The 18,734-nt window shown below is 44.4% G+C and overlaps 1 protein-coding gene across 2 annotated transcripts in view; it reads left to right on the top strand.

The window, feature by feature from the left end:
• Nucleotides 1–18,734, top strand: part of LOC138982769 (deleted in lung and esophageal cancer protein 1-like) — a 51,007-nt gene that overhangs the window by 7,266 nt on the left and 25,007 nt on the right. For both annotated transcript variants that reach the window (XM_070356099.1, XM_070356098.1), the window contains exons 4-11: nt 6,126–6,236; nt 7,051–7,244; nt 8,024–8,119; nt 8,393–8,604; nt 12,248–12,329; nt 13,778–13,865; nt 14,599–14,772; nt 15,697–15,830. In XM_070356099.1, the coding sequence (XP_070212200.1) occupies nt 6,126–6,236; nt 7,051–7,244; nt 8,024–8,119; nt 8,393–8,604; nt 12,248–12,329; nt 13,778–13,865; nt 14,599–14,772; nt 15,697–15,830 (1,091 nt within the window). The remainder of the gene's footprint in view (nt 1–6,125; nt 6,237–7,050; nt 7,245–8,023; nt 8,120–8,392; nt 8,605–12,247; nt 12,330–13,777; nt 13,866–14,598; nt 14,773–15,696; nt 15,831–18,734) is intronic.

Raw genomic sequence — 18,734 nt, 5'->3', positions numbered from 1 at the left:
CGTTCCCCCCTGCGGCCCCGGCTTCTCGTGCTCCCAAGCGCAAGAAGAAGGGTGCTCAGACAGGTAAGGGTAAGCAGCACCACCAGGGGGGTGGTCGCAAGCCTGCGCCTGCCCGCCAGCAGAATTTTCAGTGAGTCCCGGCCCTACGTTGACGCCCCCTCAAGTTGCCCCTCTTTCGTCCGTCGGTTCCCTTTTTCGGGCCCGCGACATGTGGGGCAGACTGGTCTCCAACCAGTTTATCTTGAGGGTGGTGGGGTCGGGGTTTTCTCTACCGCTGTCGTCACAACCTCCATTGTCCGCTCTACCTTTGACGTTCCCCCCTCCTCGAGACCCTGCCAGATGGCAGGCTCTTCAAGACGAGGTGAACTCGTTGGTCGAGAAGAAGGCTGTCTACCCCCTTTCTCAGCCTTCTCCGGGGTTCTACTCCCGCCTGTTCACCGTCCCCAAAAAGGACGGCAGGTTCAGGCCGGTGTTGGACCTCTCCACCTTGAACTTGTACCTTCGCAGGTGCAAGTTCAAGATGGAAACCCCTTCGTCGGTCCGGTTGGCCATCCGGCCAAACGATTGGGCCACGTCTGTGGACCTCCAGGATGCTTACTTCCACATCCTGGTGGCCCCGGGGTACCGACATCTGCTCCGGTTTGTTTGGGAGGGCACAGTGTTCGAGTTTCGGGCCCTCCCATTCGGCCTGTCCTTGGCCCCGCTGATTTTTACAAAGGTGGTCAAGGAGCTGGCGGCGTTGGTCAGAGCTCAGGGTGTGCGTCTGCGTCAATATTTGGACGATTGGCTCACCCTGGCCCAGTCTCGCGATCAATGCCTCCAACACACCCGGCAGGTCCTGGAACGGACCCATGCTTTGGGGTTCCAGATACAGTGGCACAAGTCGGACCTCGTGCCAGCCCAGCAGTTTTGCTACTTGGGGATGGCGTTCGACACAGTGCTTTACACTGTGTCTCCCTCCCCGGACAGAATCCTCTCCCTGAGGCGAAAGATCCTCTCCATTCAGGCTTGCCGCGCTGTTCCTCACAGACGGCTGGCGGAACTGTTGGGTTCCATGGAGTCTGTCGCTCTGCTGCTGCCCCTTGCAAGGCTACACAAACGTCCCCTGCAACGGGCAGTAGCAGATCGGACTTCCAGGCCTCTCGATTACACCGAGTTGGTCCAGATCGGGCCTTGGTTTCACGAGGCTGTAGTCCAATGGCTGGACCCGATCTGGCTCAACTCTGCGGTGCCTATCCAACCGAGACGGCCGTCTCTCTTCCTGTACACCGACGCTTCTACGCGGGGTTGGGGGGCCCACCTGGACCTGCACGAGGCCCAGGGGGTCTGGACCCAGGAGGAGTCCCTCCTACACATCAACTTTCTAGAGTTGGAGGCGGTTCGTCGGGCTCTGCTGGAGTTTCGCCTCCTGATTCGGGATCAGGATGTGTTGGTCCACGGGGACAACACCACATGCCTAGCTTACCTTCGCCACCAGGGGGGCACCAATTCTCGGTCCCTCTCCCTGTTAGCGGAGGAGATTCTGCTCTGGTGCCAGACCAATCAGGTCCGGATGTCAGTCCAATTCGTTCCGGGGAAACTGAACGCCCTGGCCGACATTCTCAGTCGGGGCGATCAGGTTCTCCCCACAGAATGGACCATCGCTCACAACGTTCTACGGCGTCTGTGGGCAAGGTGGGACCGTCCTCTGATCGATCTGTTCGCAACTCGATTCAGCGCTCGGCTTCCCAGGTACGTCAGCCCCTTTCGAGACACGAATGCGTTCCACGTGGACGCATTCACTCTCTCGTGGAGGCTCCTCGATGCTTACGCCTATCCCCCGACATCTCTGATTCCGAGGGTACTGGCAAAGTATCTGCAGGAACGGCCAAGACTGATTTTGGTCGCGCCTTACTGGCCAACAGCTCCGTGGTTTCCAGATCTTCGCGGTCTCACCCACGTAGACCCTCTACCTCTGAATCTGGACGGGGGAAGTCTGCTCCAGCCTCGATCAGGCCTCCCTCATCCACGTCCAGAGAGTCTGTGCTTGACCGCATGGCTCTTGTGCGCTCCAAACTGCTTGCACTAGGATTGCACAAGAGTTCAGTAGAGTTTTCCTTGAACGCTAAGAGGCGATCAACTAATCAGCTCTATGACTTACGCTGGAGAGCTTGGGCCTCCTTCGCCTTGTCCAAGGGGATAAAGCCGCTTTATCCCTCAACACAGGACTTGGCCAACTTCCTGGTGGAAGTGTATCAAAAGAAGAGTCTTTCTTCTAAGACTCTTCTTGGATACAAATCTGCCATCACTTCCACGATTGCGGCTGCTACTGGTCGCAGACCTGAACACTTGATCAGTTCCTCCCTCATTGCTAATGTCCTTTCGGGTATTAGCAATGCAGCGGTGTCTAAACCTCGGGTTTCATTTCCCAAGTGGGATGTCTTCCTGGTTCTCAAACTCCTGCGTAGCAAGGAGTTTGAACCCCTGGCAGGCATTAGTATCAAGTTCCTGACTTTTAAGACTGTGTTCCTCATCGCTTTAGCCACTTGCCGTAGACTCAGTGGTATTCAAGCTTTGAGTGGCCTGGAATTTGACATTGAGTTCACCACACATCAGGTGACGTTGGCTTTCCTACCAGACTTTCGAGCCAAGAATCAGAATGCCTCGGAGTTGTCCAAACCAGTAGTCATTCAAGCCTTGGCTCCCACTCTTGAACATGATGACCCTGATCGCTTCCTCTGCCCAGTACGTGCCCTTAGAGTGTACCTGGATAGAACACGTAGCTTTCGGTCTTCTAAGCGGTCACTGTTTGTCTCGCTTAATCCGAAGTACCAATCGGATATTTCTAGACAAACTTTAGCTCGTTGGCTGACCTTGCTTATCAAACAGGCTTATGTTCATGCTCAAGTGGATGTGGTCCCTGACATCAGGGCACACGAGATTCGGGCTATCGGCTCCTCGTTGGCGCACGTGCGGGGTGCCTCGCTCCAAAGCATAATGGCGGTCGCGTTCTGGAAGACTCCAGCCACGTTTATTAACCACTATATGCGAGACTTTTCCAGTCTCAGGCTTGACCAGTCGTATGGCATTGCCAAAGCAGTGGTTGCCAGCATGGTCACGTCAGTCTAAGGTATTTTTCTTGGGTATATTTTCTTTTACGGTAGTACTGTTCGAAAATTGCCTGGGTATCTTAATCCTTGGATTTAAGTGATTTTGATTAAGGAGTTTAATACTCTACATATCACCCTCACACCACTCTGGTATTCTGTGCAAGAATAGTACTGTCGAGGTAAGTGTTATATTGACTGTAAGGCTTCTTTTTAAGCCTACTGTCTATATGATACTTACCGAGACAGTACTATTAGAGTTTCCCTCCCGCCTCCCCTCTTGATATGTTATGGGCTTTTTGAGGGTCTGCAGCTCATAAAGAAAGAGGACGCGCCACCTACATCCTGTAAGGGGGAAGCACTCAGACAGTGCTTGGGATCCACGGTGGCGCATGGTTATGGGAGATAATTGTACCCACGCAGCGTTTTGTCCAATTTTTTCGGCCTATAATAGATAATGTGCAAGAATAGTACTGTCTCGGTAAGTATCATATAGACAGTAGGCTTAAAAAGAAGCCTTACAGTCTGTGTGTAACCTCTTTCATTGACAAGATACTCTTGTTTCCCCTCAGCCTTGACCAGTGAATCGGTTGCCTAATCTGTGAACCCTTCAGTTGTCTTGCTTTGTCAAAAGTTACGACACAGTCAACTGGTTTTGCTAGCTGAGTGAACAGTTGGAGCTGACCTCTCTGGCCACAGCCCCAAACAGTACATGGCTGGAGGGAGTGAGAGAGAGAGGGAGGGAGGGGAGGGGGGGTGGAGGGGTAGCTGGCTAAACTCGGTGGGGTGTCCGGTGTCACTGCATGTCAGCAGGAAGAGCATTGGGGAGAAATAGAGAGGTGTACTCTTCCACACAATTTCCAAGCATCAGTTGTCACGGCTTGGGGTAGGCATTTAGTGAGGGAGAGCAGGGACCTATATTATAGGTCTATGGGGAGAGTGAGAGCTGTGTTATGTACAGTGTATTTCCGACTGAAGAGTGAAAAGTCACTGCCATGCCACATGATCGGCATGCAGTCAATAAAGCCAGACAAGATGAAAATAAATTACATGATTATGACATGCAGCTCTATCTGCTGCTATTTATTCAAACTGGTCTTCAAGCTTATTCTTGCAAGGCATCTGCACACGCTCCCCAGTAAACATTTTGGGTGCGCCGCGCATGCGCCGCGCATGCACCATACACCTGCGCCGTAGGGAACTTTGGTGCATGCGCCTCAGTCAATACTATGATCGTCCACTAGTCGACGCGGCGCATGCGTATATGGTGCGCCTGACCATCGCGTGACCATGCCTGGAGCAGGTGACATGCATGCTAGAAGTCGATGCGGCGCATCCCAAGTAATTCGAAGTAAAACAAAATTCGAGTTACTATGACTATGCATGTACGCAATCTAAATGGACACACTGTTGAAAGACATATTGTAATATCATACACGGCATCAAGCAATAATTAAGGACACAATTGGAAAACGTGTAAAGAACATGGCAAGTAAATAACACCGTTACCTCTTATACAATTGATGATATATATATACCACTCACTTGTTATTCGCCTAAATGCTTGCGGTGTGCTGTGTCACATGTAAGAAACCAAAAGAAAAAAGGACTTTACTTTGGCGAAAAGAGCATTTGCTGCTTGTTTTTGTACATAACTGCTATAACTGTATTTTTTCCGAACACTTACATGTAAAAAAACATAGAGATATAACTTACCATTTCAAATTATTGACGATGAATAACGCATAATAAGGGGAGATCATGATGACGTACATAATGGTTGCACAGTTGCCGCCCTTGGTTCGAAAACCCGGGGAACAGCCTGATCAGGAATATTTAGTCGCTGGAACCTATAAGGTTATACGGCGACTTATCAGATGATAATGTTTCGAACTTATCTTTTAAAAATTAAGTAAACTAATCTATGGAATATTTTGGAGTTCCATTGTGATTGGTTAAACAGATCTATCTATCTTCTTATTATTTTATCTACTGTGTTTACATTTGAAAACAGATCTTTTCCGACGCCCCCCACTAAATTCTTTAAAAAAAAAAAACAAGACCACGTCCTATAGGCTCTCGAAAACTTGATTTTCATAAGCACATCCCCCCCCCCCCCCCCCCCCCCCCCCCCCCTCTTCGTTCACAAAAAATCCGCAGGCGCTAGCTCTTACGGTTAGGACGCCGCTCTCGTGAAACGTTTTGGGGAAATCAAGCTGCTTGCCGTCAGGGGCCAGATATTGTTTTGCCAATTGTTTTTTAGTGTACCCCTTCAATAGCATGATACTGTCTTAAAAGGATTTTGAAATCGCTTGAGCCGTTTAGCCGCCGAATTAAATTAAAGAAATAGCTATTTGGACTTTTTCACATTTTAAAGCTGGGTTTTTTTTTTCTACCGTCTACACGACCAACCCACAATCCGATGTACCTTTCGGCTCTACGTAAAAACAAAATTAACAAACAAACAAACCAACAACAACAAAAACCAAGCAAAACAAATACACCCGCATTTCGGAACTGCGCGGCGTCGGTATGGCGCATTGACAGTGGCGATGGTGTAACCTAGAATTTAAATGCACCGGCGCGTAGTCTCCGCGGCGTATGTCCGCGCAGGTGGGATCGCCCAAGCGACGGTGAATGCATGCGCGGCGCACCATAAATGTTTACTGGGTCCTCTGTGCTGTGTTTGTGTGGCTGCTTTCGTATGTCAGTGCATGGTGAGTGTGTTCACTGCCTTGAGGATTTATTTTATCTCTTCTTTTCAACACTTTTCATACAAATCATTTTTACAGAACGTTTAAAGAAGTATTAGGAGTTTATTGTTTAGCAGCCACAAGAAGTGATTAGCATAGACTCAATGCTGTTGTTTGTGTGTCTCTGTGTGTGTATGGGGGAGGGGGTGGTGTGGTCACCCCTCCCTTGACCGGACACCTGCAATGTACGGACAGTTTTGCTATGGCCCAAGGGTGTCCGTTCATGAGAGGGACTGCTGTACCCTAATGTGGCATTCAGTGGTTATATTCTGACTGTACATTTCAGGCCGTGCCCACTTCAAGTCATGCATTGACACCCTGTTGTTGAGAGAACATCACCTACTGACACCTGAAGACTACTCCACTGAGGAACCAGCTGCTGTCCCCCCTCCCTCAGGTAACTTAAGTCTTCTTACTGCCCATCTTAAAATCTTGAAAGAGAAGCTAGTAGCTCAAGGTAATGAAAACAGAAGGTGGAACAAATGTTGCCATAATGAGAGGTAAGGCCAAAAAAAAAAAATAGGTGTGGTTACGGTAACATAGCCAAAAAAAATAGGGTAGGAAGGTAGGCAATCACTTTTTTTTTTAAAACTTTTTTTTCTAATGTGTACAAATTAAACCTACTTGACAGGAAAATAAGTGTGCGACTCGGGCGATTTCGCTTTCATTGCGTTTTTTGTTTGTTTGTTTTTTTGTTGTTGTTGACAAATATAATAAAAAGTTATAGGGTCGGCCCCTAAAAATAGGGTAGGTCGGGTTACCGTAACCACACCTATTTTTTTTTTAGGCCTAAACAGCATGTTTGCTCACAATTCAACTGAAGCATGCTTGAAGAAGTAAATGGTAGCGTGGAGAGAAAGCTCAGAAAGTATCCCCCTCCCCCCCTCCCCCCCCCCCCCTCCCCCCGCTTTAAGTCAAAATCCATAGCAATATGAACTCGGTATGTGAACTGAAACACTTTATTCTGTTTGTTGATCATTGTGTTCAAGTTGATCCACAAACATGTGTATAGATACTAAGCCATTCTCTTGCATAATTATGAAAAAGATTAAGTGAAAGTTGAGAGAGAAGGAGGGAGGGGTGAGGATCGCGGAGAGTATGAATTATGTGTGTCTGACATTTTAAATGTATTTGTACGCAACTCAGCATTTTCTCCTAAGAGTTTTACACAATGTTCATAACCTTAAAAGAACATGTTTTTGTCTGGACAGGTCCACCCATTCCCTGCTACGCTCGTGAGACAATGACGTCCCAGCACCACAGCCGACAGAACGTGGCAGAGTCTCAGCCGCTTCACCCGCAAAACCTGAAGCATAGGGAAAGTCTTGAGTTTCGATCCTTCATGTCTTACCTTGACTCTATTCCCAATAAAGAAGGAAAGCCAGTCAAAAAGGATAGGGAAGAGGTATGCACAAATATAATAAAGTTAGAGAGGGAAAGAGAATGTGGGGATTATGAGAAGGCAATTATTACAGGAGGTGCGGTGCCACTTGTCTTTGTGATGTCAGTACATGTATTAATATTTATAATCACAATGGCTCCTGTTCTTTGTGTCTTTCTATCCGTCTGTGAGTCTCTCTCTCTCTCTCTCTCTCTCTCTCTCTCTCTCTCTCTCTCTCTCCTCTCTCTCTCTCTCTCTCTCTCTCTCTCTCTCTCTCTCTCTCTCTCTCTCTCTCTCTCTCTCTCTCTCTCTCTCTCTCTCTCTCTCTCTCTCTCTTTAGTAGGGAGTAGTCGCTCTCGGGGCGAGGGCTGGTTGAAAAGAAGCTCGTTTATATTGCTTATGCCACAACCCTCGTAAAATAAGATTTGATTTGCTCTCTCTCTCTCTCTCTCTCTCTCTCTCTCTCTCTCTCTCTCTCTCTCTCTCTCTCTCTCTCTCTCTCTCTCTCTCTCTCTCTCTCTCTCTCTCTCTCTCTCTCTCATCCCTCTCTTCCTCCATCTCTCTGTTTCAGTCTGTGCTTGTCAGTCTGTCTGTCTGTCTGTCAAAGATTCTTTTTGTTTCTCTCTCTCGCTTTGAGTCTCTCTCCCTCGCCTCTCTCTCTCTCTCTCTCTCTCTCTCTCTCTCTCTCTCTCTCTCTCTCTCTCTCTCTCTCTCTCTCTCTCTCTCATACCCCCCCCCACCCCCCTCTCTGTTTTGTCAATTATTGGTAAAGATGTTGTAATGCGTTTGTTCCCGGCCATCAGGATGGGACGTTCCCGTCAGCCCAGGCATGGAGGACTTACATGGGCACAGAAGAGCGACAGTTTGGTCGCGGTGACCTTGCCCAGCTGGATGCCAAGGTCAACTTCACGCGTAACCCTCTGTTTCAGTCTGTGCTTGTCTGTCTGTCTGTCAAAGATTCTTTTTGTTTCTCTCTCTCGCTTTGAGTCTCTCTCTCTCTCTCTCTCTCTCTCTCTCTCTCTCTCTCTCTCTCTCTCTCTCTCTCTCTCTCTCTCTCTCTCTCTCTCTCTCTCTCTCTCTCTCTCTCTCTCTCATACCCCCCCCCCCCCCCCCCTCTCTGTTTTGTCAATTATTGGTAAAGATGTTGTAATGCGTTTGTTCCCGGCCATCAGGATGGGACGTTCCCGTCAGCCCAGGCATGGAGGACTTACATGGGCACAGAAGAGCGACAGTTTGATCGCGGTGACCTTGCCCAGCTGGATGCCAAGGTCAACTTCACGCGTAACCCTCGCTTCCTCCCTCCAGAGGAAACAGGCAACAAAACTATCATCAAGTCGTCAAAACGCAAACCCAAGCAGATCAACATCTTGCCTGAACGACCACAGTAAGTACTATTTGATGTACAATTTTGAAGTTATAAACCACAAAAGATCAAATGTTTGTTTCTTTAATTACTTGTTTTGTTTGTTTTTTGGGTTGTTTGGTTGTTTATGAGACACATGGGAAATAGGAAAGTGAAACAGCATGTTTCTAATTTTCTGTACAGCTTTTTATTACATTTAGTCAAGTTTTGACTAAATGTTTTAACGTAGAGGGGGGAATCGAGACGAGGGTGTGGTGTATGTGTGTGTGTGTGTGTCTGTCTGTCTGTCTGTGCGTGTGTGTGTAGAGCGATTCAGACTAAACTACTCTACCAATCTTTATGAAATTTTACATGAGAGTTCCTGGGAATGATATCCCCGGACGTTTTTTTCTTTTTTTCGATAAATGTCTTTGATGACGTCATATCCGGCTTTTTGTAAAAGTTGAGGCGGCACTGTCACACCCTCATTTTTCAATCAAATTGATTGAAGTTTTGGCCAAGCAATCTTTGACGAAGAACGGACTACGGTATTGCATTTCAGCTTGGTGGTTTAAAAATCAATTAATGACTTTGGTCATTAAAAATCTGAAAATTGTAATAAAAAAAAAAACTTTTTTATAAAACGATCCAAATTTACGTTCATCTTATTCTTTATCATGTTTTGATTCCAAAAACATATAAATATGTTATATTTGGATTAAAAACAAGCTCTGAAAATTAAAAATATAACTGTTACAATTATGATCAAAATTAAATTTCCGAAATCGATTTTAAAACAATTTCATCTTATTCCTTGTCGGTTCCTGATTCCAAAAACATATAGATATGATATGTTTGGATTAAAAACACGCTCAGAAAGTTAAAACAAGTCGCGTAAGGCGAAAATACAATATTTAGTCAAGTAGCTGTCGAACTCACAGAATGAAACTGAACGCAATGCCATTTTTCAGCAAGACCGTATACTCGTAGCATCGTCAGTCCACCGCTCATGGCAAAGGCAGTGAAATTGACAAGAAGAGCGGGGTAGTAGTTGCGCTAAGAAGGATAGCACGCTTTTCTGTACCTCTCTTTGTTTTAACTTTCTGAGCGTGTTTTTAATCCAAACATATCATATCTATATGTTTTTGGAATCAGGAACCGACAAGGAATAAGATGAAAGTGTTTTTAAATTGATTTGGACAATTTAATTTTGATAATAATTTTTATATATTTAATTTTCAGAGCTTGTTTTTAATCTGAATATAACATATTTATATGTTTTTGGAATCAGCAAATGATGGAGAATAAGATAAACGTAAATTTGGATCGTTTTATAAATTTTTATTTTTTTTTACAATTTTCAGATTTTTAATGACCAAAGTCATTAATTAATTTTTAAGCCACCAAGCTGAAATGCAATACCGAAGTCCGGGCTTCGTCGAAGATTACTTGACCAAAATTTCAACCAATTTGGTTGAAAAATGAGGGCGTGACAGTGCCGCCTCAACTTTCACGAAAAGCCGGATATGACGTCATCAAAGACAATTATCAAAAAAATGAAAAAAATGTTCGGGGATTTCATACCCAGGAACTCTCATGTCAAATTTCATAAAGATCGGTCCAGTAGTTTAGTCTGAATCGCTCTACACACACACACGCACACACGCACATACACCACGACCCTCGTTTCGATTCCCCCTCGATGTTAAAATATTTAGTCAAAACTTGACTAAATATAATGAAGAGAGGTACAGTAAAGCGTGCTATGAAGCACAGCGCAACCGCTACCGCGCCAAACAGGCTCGTCACTTTCACTGCCTTTTGCACTAGCGGCGGACTACGTTCAGTTTCATTCTGTGAGTTCCACAGCTTGACTAAATGTAGTAATTTTGCCTTACGCGACTTGTTTTTGACTCACCTGAGTAATTGGTGAGTATTAGGATTCATATGTCTCCGTCTGTATGGCTGGCATGACGGTCGGCCGGCTGGCCGTGGACAAAAAACTTAACGTTAAGGTTATTTCGGATGTTTTTTAAGCTAGACTTCTGAAAATGTGCACACTTTTAGGGTTTGATGATCTCATGAAGTGACCCCAGTTTGGTTGACCCTCGTCAAATTTTGGGGTGACGGCGGGGTCATGTTAGTTTCATAAAAACTTAACGTTGAGGTTATCTCAGATGTTTTCGAAGCTAGAGCCTTGCAACCTTGCACATTTCTAGGGTTTGATAATCTCCCGACTTGACCTAAGTTTGATTGACCCTCGTCAAGTTTTGGGGTCACAGGGGGTCAAGTTCGATTTATAATAACTTAACATTGACGTTCAGGTGTTTTTGAAGCTAGACCTTTGAAACTGTGAACACTTCAAGGGTTTGATAATCTGTCAACATGACCCCAGTTTGGTTGACCCCCGTCACATTTTGGGGTCAAAGCGGGGTCATGTTTGTAAACATTTTACGTTGATATTTTCTGTTATTTTGGGAGCAATTTAAAAGCCTCCGAATTTCACACAATTGTAGGCATTAATAATCAGCAGACATGACCCAATTTTGGCTTGTTTTCATCGAATGTTAGAGTCCAAAACATGAAAATGTTTGTTGGAAAAGATTTTTACCACTGAAAATGTCCACTGAGCTATCAAGGATATAAGTCTTGACCTCATTAAAGGCATATGTACTCGATGACTATACACGCTAATTGCTTTACCAACAGCTGGAGACATGCTAAATTAAGTTCCCTGCAAAATATTGTGGTCTAGGACCCCTTCAATGTTGAGATATGTTAATTTTCATTTTGATCTGGATCGTCCTATTTATAGATTTGGCAACACATGTAACGTTGATGCAAGGGAGCTAACACCGCGGCTTTGTTGACATCCTCACTTTTTCAGAGGCTAGAACAAGCTGTAATGCATGTATTATGGTCCGCGCATGGTGACATATCGTCATTATATGGTCTTATGGTGCGTTTGACATCGATTATGGGCAAACTACACTTTGTAAACACGGGGTCATAGGTAGTGGAATCCTCCTTTTAAGACCTAAAAAAACCCTGAGAAAAGCAAGTCTTATAATACCAGGGGTAAACTTACAAAGGCTATGAACAGAATATCTTGGAAAACAGGGTCTTGAAAATGTCTTATCGGGTGTTTGGGGTCTTAAAGGGAAGAGTGTCTGCTAAGGGGTAAGGTGGTTCAGGGAGGGGCGGGGGTAACGAAGGGCGTCTGCTAAGGGGTAAGGTAAGGTGGTTCAGGGAGGGGCGGGGGTAACGAAGGCGAGTTGTGTGCAAGCATTTGCTTTTCTTGTTGTATTTGTTGCTATGGCCAGTTGATTTCTGGATTCCTAGATAAGACTGAGCAGTTCAGTTTAAGAAATATGTGACCCTCCACCACGAAATGAGTCGCAATATGTCACCTCGCGCGGTTCTGCGCTAGGCTTAATGTAAGTCCGGGGAGTGTCTTGTAACAGTGTGTGGGTCCCCTTAGTCACAGGCTTATAACTCAAACAGTTTTCGTTCTTTTCTAAAACGGTTTTCACCACTGAATAGAGCATAAAAATGTCGTTATGAAAATGTAAAAATATGAAAATCATGCAAAGGTGACATGCGACTCATTCCGTGGTGGGGGGTCACATATATGGTTTCTTTTTCAATAAAACCTTGGTCATCTCAATTTTGCTTATCTTTTCAGGCCCGAAGAGGAGGCACCGATATTTTTGGCATCTCCCCCTGAAGTCATCTTCAGAGACTACAAAGTTGGCCAGGTGTATGAGGTAATTACTTCTTTGTGAGATTTTCTAGATCTTGTCGTTTCTCTTCCTACTTTATATCTAACCTATCTTTGTTTCATGTTATTCTTGTCCTTGTGTTTAGCAGTGTCAGGGTTTAAAGCAAACAGGGACTAACAAAAAGGGAGTACAGTCTAACCTGCCCTCGAGACCACCTGTCCATAAAGACCACCTGCCCATCAAGACCACCCATAAGGATCCCCGACGGGTTTTACGACTATATAAATCACCTGTCTAAAGAGATACCTGTCCAAAGAGACCACTTTTGCTCAGTCCCTTGGGTGGTCTCTTTAGACAGGTTCAACTGTATAATGAAGGTAAAATTGAAAATGCTTGAACCCAGAGAGAGAGAGAGAGAGATCTCAGATGTTCAGAAAGAATTTGTGTCTTACAAATCACATTTAAGTTAATTCTTTGTGTGTCATAGGCATGCTTTTTCAATGTTTACTGGGGTTTCCTAATTCTTTTTTTCTGTGATTTGTGTTGTTATGGTAATGATTGTGTCCGATCGTATGATTATTATGGTAATGATTGTGTCCGATCGTATGGTTATTATGGTAATGATTGTGTCCGATCGTATGGTTATTATGGTAATGATTGTGTCCGATCGTATGGTTATTATGGTAATGATTGTGTCCGATCGTATGATTATTATGGTAATGATTGTGTCCGATCGTATGGTTATTATGGTAATGATTGTGTCCGATCGTATGGTTATTATGGTAATGATTGTGTCCGATCGTATGATTATTATGGTAATGATTGTGTCCGATCGTATGATTATTATGGTAATGATTGTGTCCGATCGTATGATTATTATGGTAATGATTGTGTCCGATCGTATGATTATTATGGTAATGATTGTGTCCGATCGTATGATTATTATGGTAATGATTGTGTCCGATCGTATGATTATTATGGTAATGATTGTGTCCGATCGTATGATTAGACAGATTTTGAGAATTTTCAGTGAAAAGATAGAGCCTGCTCAAGGGAAAGAACTGTTGATACACTATTGCAGACACCCTAGCTAACAGTAACGTGTAGATTTTCCACACTGTAATGTTGATAATTGTGTGCATTGTGGCATTTGTTTTTTTGTATTTGTTTTATTTGTTTATCTGTAAAAAAATTAAAAAAATTGAGCACTTGATTCATGGATTAGAATGTGTGCACTACTGTGTGATTTAAAACAAAAGTTTATTTTCTCGTTTAGTGACCTAATTAGCAGCATAACTCAAAAATGAAGATTTGTATGAATAATTTTAATGTTTTGAATGGACAGAGATCGGGTCAGATACTGTATCGAGAGCTAAACAGTTTTGATCTAGCTGTAATCTTTTTTTTAAACAAATTTTCAAAAAAGGATTAAAATATTACGTCTCCAATGAGTTAATGTAATTTGAAACACAGGGTTGTGTCTTTCTTGACAGATAACGCTGGAGCTGAAGAACGTGTCGACAGTGATGCGCCAGTGCAGAGCTTTTCCACCCCAAGCCTCATACTTCACTGTTGGATTAGGTAATTTCTATCAACCGTTGTGTGTGTGTTTGTCTGTCTGTCTGTCTGGGCATCTGTCTGTTAAATGAAGATATATTACACACACACTGTGACACACACACACACACACACACACACACACACACACACACACACACACACACACACACACACAAGCGCAGAGTGCAAAACGGATCTAGCGAGCCAATTGCATGCAGCTGTAACGGAGACAGCCATGCACCCATAGTAAAACGGCTGTAGGGCGGGGATACATGTAGCTCAGTCGGTAGCGCGCTGGATTTGTATCCAGTTGGCCGCTGTCAGCGTGAGTTCGTCCCCACGTTCGGCGAGAGATTTATTTCTCAGAGTCAACTTTGTGTGCAGACTCTCCTCGGTGTCCGAACACCCCCGTGTGTACACGCAAGCACAAGACCAAGTGCGCACGAAAAAGATCCTGTAATCCATGTCAGAGTTTGGTGGGTTATAGAAACATGAAAATACCCAGCATGCTTCCTCCGAAAACGGCGTATGGCTGCCTAAATGGCGGGGTAAAAAACGGTCATACACGTAAAATTCCACTCGTGCAAAAAACACGAGTGTACGTGGGAGTTGCAGCCCACGAACGCAGAAGAAGAAGAAGAAGTAAAACGGCTTGTTTACAACTTTTCAGACAGCGATTAGTGTTGGGTGTAGAAATGTTTTTTCATATTATGTTCAGTATTTTCACGCGGTTTGTCTTCCGTTCCATTCCCAGGTCAGTTTCCAGATGAAACTGGTTTGGTGGCACCAGGAATGAGCTGTCACTTCCCCATTCGTTTTGCGCCAGACTCTCTCAAAGACTACGATGACAAGATAACCATCCAGACGCAGTCGTCCACAAAGCTGGTTATCAGTCTTCAAGGTCGCCGTGAGCCGCCATGTCTAACCAGTAAGTTCAAGGTCGACTGTTGATGTGAGGAAAATAGTGGAATGTCAGGGATTAAAATGGCATAGCGTATTGATGTCTTTAGAGGTTATAGATATAGATCCGCTCCTGACATTTTTCATGGTGTTGTTCTTTCATGGGCAATTTATTTTATTCTGCTGTTTGTGTCCAACAGCACACAGCTAGGGGAAAAAGATAGAGATTGAGAAGAGAAATAGAGGGGAGAGAGAGAGAGAATGGCATTGAAAACAGGTGTGGGCGGAACATTCATTCCACAATTTATTTTCGATTTTGAAGAAACCATTCTCATGTGTCTTCAAAAGTGCCTGTGATTAAAAAGGCTAAGTCTGTAAAAGAAGTCACCGCAGTAGAGATAACCTGGTCACATAGTATCATATGTGTGTGTGTGTGTGTGTGTGTGTGTGTGTGTGTGTGTGTGTGTGTGTGTGTGTGTGTGTGTGTGTGTGTGTGTGTGTAGTATGGATGTGGGCATACGTGGCTGTCTGGAATACTTCGGGTGTTCTTAATTCGCAAGTTTTTATGTTTTCGGTTGTTTTCGTATGTTCTTTGGTTGTTTTAAGAGCAGATGAGCCACACTTTTCCATCCATTGTTTATTTGTATGGACAATAAATTGTCTTATGTCTTCAACACTTTGTACCCCACCTAGACGAAGTTGTTTTTAGTCGAGACCAGCCGTGCTGCAGCAGGTCACTCAGAATTGCAGTAACTGTGTAGTAACTGTGTATCAACACGCTGGAATGCAGGCGTTAGATGGACGTTACAGGAAGCGACTGAAGCTAACTGTCTGAGCGGAATTATCCAAACCTGGTCAGATAGAGCCATATGAGTGGGTACGGATATATCCGTACCTGGGAGACAATGAGTTATTCAAAGATTTCACATTCTTTGTTACACTTTCTGTGCAGTTCCTCCAGAGCTGGACGTTGGTTTCTGCCTGGTGCGTGGCTTCCAGGTGACGCAGTTTGCAATCCGCAACGAGGGCGGCCCTGGTCGCTTCTGCATCATGCCTCGGACAGCCTGGCCTGCCACCAACTTCAAGGTTTGTGAAGGTTTTTGAAGATCATTTGTTTTGTCTGTTCTTTAATTCTTGAGCATCAGAACAGAGATGCCAACGTTAAAGCCTGTCTTTAGCTGGGCAAAATCGACTACGTGAAGTATTCTTCGCGAAGCTGGCCGCACCAAGCTTTAGCACTGAGTTTTCGGTAAAAACACTATGTCTGTTGTCACATGGAGAAGCAATTCCAGTGGTAACACTTTGACTAGGGATTTGTTTGTTTTGTTTTACTGTTGGTATGGGTTTGTGTGTGTGTTGTTGTTTGTCTTACTAGAAGATATGAGACGTTGGTAGGTGGTTCAGTGTTAGACATAGGTAGCAACAAGTGTTATGCATGGAACAGCGTTGTGGGTGTAGTTTAGTCAGTGATGCATTTGCCTTAAAAAACAACAACAGTGCATTGCAATTTGCATGATTTGAGAAGAGAGTAATTTCCCCGAGTCAGCTTTCTCTGCAGATTCTTCTCCCAGTCGCCTGACCATTCCAATTATATGCATGTTTGTGCACGATAAAGATCACATCGCTAGTCTTCAGAGTTGGAAAAAACAAACACATGCATGCACACAATGAAACAAGAAATAATGGGTCAAGCTGTACGCTGTATCCAGGAATAGGAATGTGTGTGTTCTATTTCCGCAAGGATCGACCTTGAATATACCCAAACTGACAGATCACCAAACTACCCAAACTGACAGATCACCAAACTACTCAAACTGACAGATCACCAAACTACCCAAACTGACAGATCACCAAACTACTCAAACTGACAGATCACCAAACTACTCAAACTGACAGATCACCAAACTACCCAAACTGACAGATCACCAAACTACCCAAACTGACAGATCACCAAACTACTCAAACTGACAGATCACCAAACTACCCAAACTGACAGATCACCAAACTACTCAAACTGACAGATCACCAAACTACTCAAACTGACAGATCACCAAACTGACAGATCACCAAACTACCCAAACTGACAGATCACCAAACTACCCAAACTGACAGATCACCAAACTACTCAAACTGACAGATCACCAAACTGACAGATCACCAAACTACTCAAACTGACAGATCACCAAACTGACAGATCACCAAACTACCCAAACTGACAGATCACCAAACTACCCAAACTGACAGATCACCAAACTACTCAAACTGACAGATCACCAAACTGACAGATCACCAAACTGACAGATCACCAAACTACCCAAACTGACAGATCACCAAACTACCCAAACTGACAGATCACCAAACTACTCAAACTGACAGATCACCAAACTGACAGATCACCAAACTGACAGATCACCAAACTACCCAAACTGACAGATCACCAAACTGACAGATCACCAAACTGACAGATCACCAAACTACCCAAACTGACAGATCACCAAACTACCCAAACTGACAGATCACCAAACTACTCAAACTGACAGATCACCAAACTGACAGATCACCAAACTGACAGATCACCAAACTACCCAAACTGACAGATCACCAAACTGACAGATCACCAAACTACCCAAACTGACAGATCACCAAACTGACAGATCACCAAACTGACAGATCACCAAACTACCCAAACTGACAGATCACCAAACTGACAGATCACCAAACTGACAGATCACCAAACTACCCAAACTGACAGATCACCAAACTACTCAAACTGACAGATCACCAAACTACCCAAACTGACAGATCACCAAACTACTCAAACTGACAGATCACCAAACTACTCAAACTGACAGATCACCAAACTACTCAAACTGACAGATCACCAAACTACTCAAACTGACAGATCACCAAACTACCCAAACTGACAGATCACCAAACTACTCAAACTGACAGATCACCAAACTACCCAAACTGACAGATCACCAAACTACCCAAACTGACAGATCACCAAACTACCCAAACTGACAGATCACCAAACTACCCAAACTGACAGATCACCAAACTACCCAAACTGACAGATCACCAAACTACCCAAACTGACAGATCACCAAACTACCCAAACTGACAGATCACCAAACTACCCAAACTGACAGATCACCAAACTACTCAAACTGACAGATCACCAAACTACTCAAACTGACAGATCACCAAACTACCCAAACTGACAGATCACCAAACTACCCAAACTGACAGATCACCAAACTACCCAAACTGACAGATCACCAAACTACTCAAACTGACAGATCACCAAACTACTCAAACTGACAGATCACCAAACTACTCAAACTGACAGATCACCAAACTACTCAAACTGACAGATCACCAAACTACCCAAACTGACAGATCACCAAACTACTCAAACTGACAGATCACCAAACTACCCAAACTGACAGATCACCAAACTACCCAAACTGACAGATCACCAAACTACCCAAACTGACAGATCACCAAACTACCCAAACTGACAGATCACCAAACTACCCAAACTGACAGATCACCAAACTGACAGATCACCAAACTACCCAAACTGACAGATCACCAAACTGACAGATCACCAAACTACCCAAACTGACAGATCACCAAACTACCCAAACTGACAGATCACCAAACTACCCAAACTGACAGATCACCAAACTACCCAAACTGACAGATCACCAAACTACTCAAACTGACAGATCACCAAACTGACAGATCACCAAACTACCCAAACTGACAGATCACCAAACTGACAGATCACCAAACTGACAGATCACCAAACTACCCAAACTGACAGATCACCAAACTACTCAAACTGACAGATCACCAAACTACCCAAACTGACAGATCACCAAACTACTCAAACTGACAGATCACCAAACTACCCAAACTGACAGATCACCAAACTACCCAAACTGACAGATCACCAAACTACCCAAACTGACAGATCACCAA

Source organism: Littorina saxatilis, linkage group LG12, assembly GCF_037325665.1.
Source record: "Littorina saxatilis isolate snail1 linkage group LG12, US_GU_Lsax_2.0, whole genome shotgun sequence".
Lineage (NCBI taxonomy): Eukaryota > Metazoa > Mollusca > Gastropoda > Littorinimorpha > Littorinidae > Littorina > Littorina saxatilis.
Note: the sequence above shows the minus strand (reverse complement) of the source record. Positions and strands in the feature narration are given on the sequence as shown.